Raw genomic sequence first — 6,944 nt, 5'->3', positions numbered from 1 at the left:
GAACTTTAAAATGCATGTGTAAATTGCTCCTTAACAACGACTCTCTTGAGAGGTTAAAATTGTAAATTGCCCACTAAAATAAGAAAACAAAACCCTCCTCTCTCACTGTCTATCTCTCTCGCCCCTCATCTCTTACCTCTATTCTCCTCTCTACCTCCTCCAACCCTAAACTAAACTCTCTGCCACCTCCCTTCCCTCCATTACAGCACCATTTGGCTCTCTCTCTCTCTCTCTCTCTCTCTCTCTATATATATATATATATATATAGAGAGAGAGAGAGAGAGAGAGTTTTGATTTCTGACTTTGGTTTTATAGATTCTCACCACTCTTGCGTTTGGTTCGAATATTTGGTCAGCCACAAGCCTTGTATTGAGTTCATATTTGTTCTGAGGTAAGCCTACCACTCTCTCTCTCTTTGGACGATTTGGGGGTTTTCTGTTGTTTTTTTTTTTTTTTATGGTTTTTGAGGACTGCTTCTCCCTATCAAAAAGGCCACTCGACCTTATTATTGTGTTGGTTTATGCCCCTGATATGCTGCAACTTAGTTTCTCCACAAGGCTGGACGGTACTCAATTTTCTGGTTGAAAATCACTCCATCGATTAGTGTTGCATCTACTCAGTGCTCACAAACTACACTTCCACACTGTAGGTCATAAACTAACCTATTTCTTAACTTGTCATTCTTGTAGTTCATTTTCCTTTTCTCTCTTCTTGAACAGAATATATAGGAAGGATACTTATATTTTCTACATTCCTATTTTCTGTTGTTTTCCATTTGGGGTAGGATGAGAACATAATTAACTGATAGAAGTCAGATGTTTCTCAAGTTTATGGTCTCTTATAATTTCAGTTGGGCCTCTGCTCTCTACTATCATTGTTTTGTGACCTGAGAGGGTATCTGGATTATGTTGGCTTATGACGACTGATTGGAGCTCGAGTGGGGCTATAGATCTTGAGCTTAACTGAAGTAAATTCCGTTGGACTGCTTATCTAAAGCAGCAATTCAGAACTTACTTGTGCAGCTAGGGTTATAGGATCCACAGATCTCTCTAGTGGATGTGTTGTCCTTGCTTGTGTGGAAGTGATTAATCCTAAAATATCTAAATTGATGAACTTTTCAATACCTGAACAATTAGGCAAGACTCTTATCCACTTCTAACTGTTTTACATGAGTTTTACATCTTCTGTGAATTCTATCCATGAGTTTTTGTATAGATGTCCTTTGCCTCTGGCCTTGTGTCAAATTGTTATTAAACACACAAATTGCCACTAGGCCTTCCTAGTTGATAGACTTACTGGAAATGATTTAATGGCTGCATTGAAGTGATTTTACATGGAATGTGCAAGAGATATATTTAATATTGAAAAAATAAAATATCAAATTAAGACTTTTTAAAACAAATCTTCTCTTAAAACAACATATTAACAATTCAAAAAGAGTCCCACCTAACAGTAGTAAAAGTTGTGGGAAAAGAGATTCATGGGTGAAGAAACCCTTGGTACCATCTCAAGAGTCAAAACTTCTCTGAATAAACCTTTCACTAAAATTCTGAACATGATTTTTCTTCCTTTTTTTTTTTTCTTTCTATGTAAGTGCCTCTGAACATGTTTTCATTATATAACCCTATATGGAGAACAAAAAAGCAAGTATTGATATCTAAACCCTAATGATAGAAACCTGTATGGAGAACCAAAAAGCTAGTATTAATCTAGACTCTAATGATAGTAATCTGTATGGAGAACAAAAGCAAGTATTGATCTAGACCCTATTGATGGTCATAACCAAACAGAATAACTAGTCTAACTATGACTGTCAAAACCTTCAAAAACACTAGTAGATGCAATGTCTTTCCTTTCCTTTTCAGGACCATTCATAGAGATATAAGCCACAAATTCCTGTCTCATATCTTGTATTTGCATCTAATGATGGACTACCAAAGTTGCTTAGATTACTTACAACACTGGCATAACCAGCTTGCTCATTAAAATTCAAAATTCATATCAAACATTAGAGGGAGAAGATATAATTGAAGAAAGAAGTTCAGTGACTCACCTGACCACAAGAAGATCAGGCTCATGAAATTACTTTAGTTTTCCATTCTTCTCATGCCCTCTATTCATGAAATTATTTTAGTTTATTGTGAAAATGAATTATTGGTTGTTGTATTATCTTTAAACATAATTATTAGAAACATAAATTATTTCAGATGGATCATGGAAAGGAGGTTGAAGTAGGTATGAAGGAGGACAAAAAGGGTATAAGAGAGTCATCCTATTGTTGAACTGATGAGAAGATAAAAATACTAATCAATATTGGACTTGATTGTTCACGCAACGGGTACAAGCTGAATACATCTTTCATGAAGGATGGTTGGGCCCACATCTTGAAAGAATTCAACCAAAGATTCGAGAAGAAAGTAACCATGATGCAACTTAAGAATAAATGGAATATTTTGAAATTTATATGGCAAGCATGGTTGTATTTAAAAAATAATACAAGCGGTTGGGGGTGGAACATTGATCTAGGAACCGTTGATCCACCTAGTGATGAGCATTGGAAAGCTTTTGTAAAGGTAAATCCCTCATATAACAAATCAAATTTAATTTCCTGTTTAGAATCCTAAATAATATTGGATACTTATTTTATGTCAAAATAAAATTGCAGAAACATCCCCACGGAAAGCACTTTAAGAATGCCCTCTTGCAAAATGAAGAAGAATTATGTGAATTATTTCACGGTGTTGTTGCTGATGGGGTCACCAACAACACCAAAGGGGGTATCTGCTTCCAATAGTGTTGTAGACTTGGATCTCGATGACTAAAATGATGACGATGACCCAATTGGGTTGGCAAATATAAAGAAGATGCTGAAGAAGAAGAGTGCTATGGGGTTATCTAAGAGATCAAAAAGTAATGACAATCCCATTATGGGAGAAGCTATTATTAGAATGATTTCTCTGGAAGAGCAAAGAAGAGCAGATATGGCAGCTTTGTTAGAGATGAAAAAAACTTCTATCCAAGGAACAACTACCAACACAATTGAGATGGCTTATGAGATTTTGAACTCTATGAATGAGATTGAGCCAGGTACCATCAACCATGTTATGGCAATGGAGGTGCTTGAGGACCCAACCAAAAGATAATCCTTCGTTTTGATGCATGAATTTTCTCGCTTAAATATTTTGTAGTTTGTTTCTTGCTAGACTCATAATGTGTGTTAAACCTTTTGTAGTTATTTTTTTTAGGCTGTGTTAAAACTATGTGTGCCATGTTATGGCCATTTAATATTTTGAAAGTTGGACCTATATGTGTGTGTAGTTTGAATCTTCTAAGTTGAATTTATGTGTTAATATAAGTTATTATGTATGATCAGTTGTTATGGATAGTGACGATGAAATATTTCTCAATGAGGAGGGCTAATTGGTGCCAATTATTTTGAGCTGTATACATCATCAATTGGAGCAAAAGAAGAGAATTGATGACGACAGTGATGATGATGAGATCACTTCCCAAATTACAAAATAACCAATGCACATACGCCAACTCACAAGTCATGCCTGGATATTTGAAATGCTAAACCCCAGTACACATCTAAGAAGGTTTCGAAGACTATTTCGTATATCAAGGGAGCATTTCACTAGGTTGGTACGTGCATTAAAAGAGAGAAGTTTAATAGCAAACACAAAGAACACCATGGTTGAGGAACAATTGTCAATGGCAATATTCGTGATGGCTCACAATGTTAGAAATGATGTTTTCCAAGAATGCTTTCAACATTCAGGTGAAACAGTGAGTCGTCACTTCCATAATGTATTGGAAGCACTACAAACATTTGCTAGGGAGATGGTACAACCACCATCATTTGAGGAAACACTACCTCACATCAAATCCAATCGAAAGTATTATCCATTTTTTGCCAATTGCATTGGAGCAATAGATGGAACACACATAAGTGCATCAATTCCAGTTGCAAAACAAGTTCCATATAGGTCTGGTAGAAAAAAAGAAGTTACCCAAAACATATGTGTTGTATGTTCATTTGACATGTGCTTCACTTGGGTTTGGGCTGGTTGGGAGGGAATAACACATGACAAGCAAATATTATGGGAAGCCATCAACATTCCTCGTCTGAAATTTCCCCATCCACCATCAGGTAATAGTTCATATTTTTTCTTTTGTAGCGTTATTAAATTTATTTTTATCTGGGTGGCCGCTTTGAATTCTAATTGTTAATCTTAATTTTGTAGAAAAATACTATCTTGTTGATTCTGGATACACCCATAATCCTGGCTATATGGCTCCTTTCAAGAATGTTCGATATCGTCAACAAGATTTTAAACGTAGACAACCACAAGGAGTAGAGGAGCTACTTAATTTTACACATTCATCATTAAGAACCATTATTGAGAGATCATTTGGAGTCTTGAAAAAATGTTTTCCTATTTTAAGTTGATGCCCAAATATAGTTTTAAGACACAAGTATTGATTGTGATTGCTTGTGTGACCATACACAACTTTATCAAAAAGCAAGTAGCATCGGATTGGCTTTTTGAAAAAGCAAAAAAGGGAGAGTTTGATGACGAAGACAGTGATATTGATAGTGATGATGATGAGGTTGTGAATATTGCAAATGTGGTAGGTGGTACGCAACAACAAAATGGGAAGCATATTGAAAACAAATTACAAATCAGATTAAGGAAGCCTATCAGGATTGATGATCAACAGATGTGTTTACTGTGTTATTTATTAAGTTTTTCTTCTGAGGATTGATGATCAGCAGGTTAAGGAAGCCTGTAAGGACCTTTTTGTAGTTTTTTTTTCTTACAAGACTTATTATGTATTTATGGACTTTGAAATATTTTGTTGCTGTTATTTTCATGCACTCATTGGTATGACTGAAATGGCGTTTATATATTTTTGATCACTTTAACTATCGGTTGAACCTGCTTCGTGTTCCTAGGACAGCCCATCCATATGTTGAGGTGCGTTTCTAGGTCCTCCTAGCCGTCAGATGCCTCACTGGGCGTCCAATCGGTTGGGGAAGATCTTGATACATCCTTTTTTCCATACAAGTTTAAAAATTATAAAAATCATTTTGCACATAGGTATACCAAACCTATTTTGAGTACACAATCTATTATGTCTATTGGTTACCAAATGATTTTTATGTTTTGACCAAAAATGGTTTTCACAAATGATTTTTGTTAAATAGGCAAAATCAAAAATAAAAACTATATCAAAGATGGCCTAAGTCTCTTATCCGCTCAATTGATCTTTTGCAACAGGCTCCTCTAACTGATGATATTAATTTGCAAATTCTTTCTTTGAAAAGAAATCTTGATGATGAACTTGCCAATGAAGAAGAGTTATGGAGACAAAAATCACGTATTTCTTGGCTTACTGAAGGGGACAGACATATGCATTTTTTCATGCAACAACTTTACAAAGACGTAATTTTAATCGTATTCTCAGCCTTAAATTGTCTACTGAAGAATGGTCACAAAATGAGAATGCTATATACCAAGAAGTGCTAGATCATTTCAACATTGCCTTTCAATTTGAGGGTATTGATTTCACTTCTTTGGATACTGTTCTTGACTCTGTTAGCCCTATTATTTCTAATGGTATGAATGATATTTTATGTTCTATTCCATCTATGGAGGAGATGCGTGCTGCTTTGTTTTCAGCGAGTCCTTTGAAAACCCTTGGTATTGATGGCTTTCCATCGGCTTTCTTTCAACGTTATTGGGATATTATCAATGAAGATTTATATGTTTTTATAACATCTTGTTTTGAGACTTTTCATATGTCTTCACAACTTAATGAAACTTTGGTTTGTTTAATTCCAACAGTTTCACAGCCTGAAGGACTAGAACAATTTTGGTCTATTGCTTTATGTACTGTTGTTGGGAAAGTGGTGACAAAAATTATTGCTACCCGTTTGAAGGCTATTTTGGATGATATTGTATCCCCTTTTCAATCGGCATTTATTCACAATAGAGCAATATCGGACAATGTTTATATTGCTCATGAGTTATTTCATTACATTAATAAGAGAACGAAAGGGAAAAAGAAGTTTATTGCTCTGAAGCTTGATATGAAGAAGGCATATGATAGGCTTGAGTAGCCTTTTCTTGAACGTATGCTTCTTCAAATGGGATTTGCGCCAAATTGTATAAAGTTGGTCACGAGTTGTTTATCTTCTGTTTCATACCAAATCCTTATAAATGGAGCTTCGCATGGTACAATAGTTCCTACACATGATATTTGTCAAGGTGATCCTCTTTCACCTGCTTTATTTATCCTATGTTCTCATGCACTTAGTTGCTTATTGCTCAAGGCACAAAATGAAGGTGTTATAAGGGGAATTAAAGTGAGGAATCGTGCTCCTACTATTACTCATTTACTCTTTGCAAATCATAGTCTTTTATTTGCAGAAGGGAAGTTGGAGGAATTATGTGCTTTGAGAGATTTTCTTACACTCTATTGCAAAGCATCTGGACAAGAGATTAATTTGAAGAAATCATGTTTGACTTTCTCTCCAAATACACATGCAAAAATTAAGAGATGGTTTTTAAGGGTCCTCAAAATTCCATATGGTTCTAGCCCTAAGAAATATTTGGGTTTACCAATAGATTTTGGGGTTTCAAAATCAGTTTTGTTTAAGGATCTATCACAAAGGGTGGATGCCAAGGTACAAGGATGGAAATCTAAGTTATTATGCCATGTAGGCAAAGAAGTTCTTATTAAATTATGGTTTCTTCAATACCCAATTATGCTTGTCTACACTTCAAATTACTAATGGCACATCATAATCATGTGAAGAAGAGTACTTCAAATTTCTTTTGGGGTGAATCTCAAGGTAAGCCTAAATTTCATTGGGTTTCTGGGGATAGATTATGTCTATCTAAAGAGAGTGGCATATTGGGCTTTCGAGATCCAAA

The 6,944-nt window shown here is 35.2% G+C and overlaps 1 protein-coding gene across 1 annotated transcript; it reads left to right on the top strand.

Annotated features, from left to right (window-relative positions):
- The first annotated feature begins 3,480 nt into the window (after nt 1-3,480).
- On the top strand, nt 3,481-4,696 carry LOC122645855 (protein ALP1-like). Its single transcript, XM_043839250.1, has 2 exons — nt 3,481-4,153; nt 4,248-4,696. Exons 1-2 carry the CDS (start codon nt 3,529-3,531, stop codon nt 4,451-4,453), a joined length of 831 nt encoding a protein of 276 aa, XP_043695185.1. The 5' UTR covers nt 3,481-3,528; the 3' UTR covers nt 4,454-4,696.
- Nucleotides 4,697-6,944: the final 2,248 nt, after the last annotated feature.

This window comes from Telopea speciosissima, chromosome 1 (genome assembly GCF_018873765.1).
Source record: "Telopea speciosissima isolate NSW1024214 ecotype Mountain lineage chromosome 1, Tspe_v1, whole genome shotgun sequence".
NCBI classification, from domain to species: domain Eukaryota; kingdom Viridiplantae; phylum Streptophyta; class Magnoliopsida; order Proteales; family Proteaceae; genus Telopea; species Telopea speciosissima.
The sequence above is the reverse complement of the archived record's forward strand: the minus strand, read 5'-3'. Positions and strand labels throughout refer to the sequence as shown.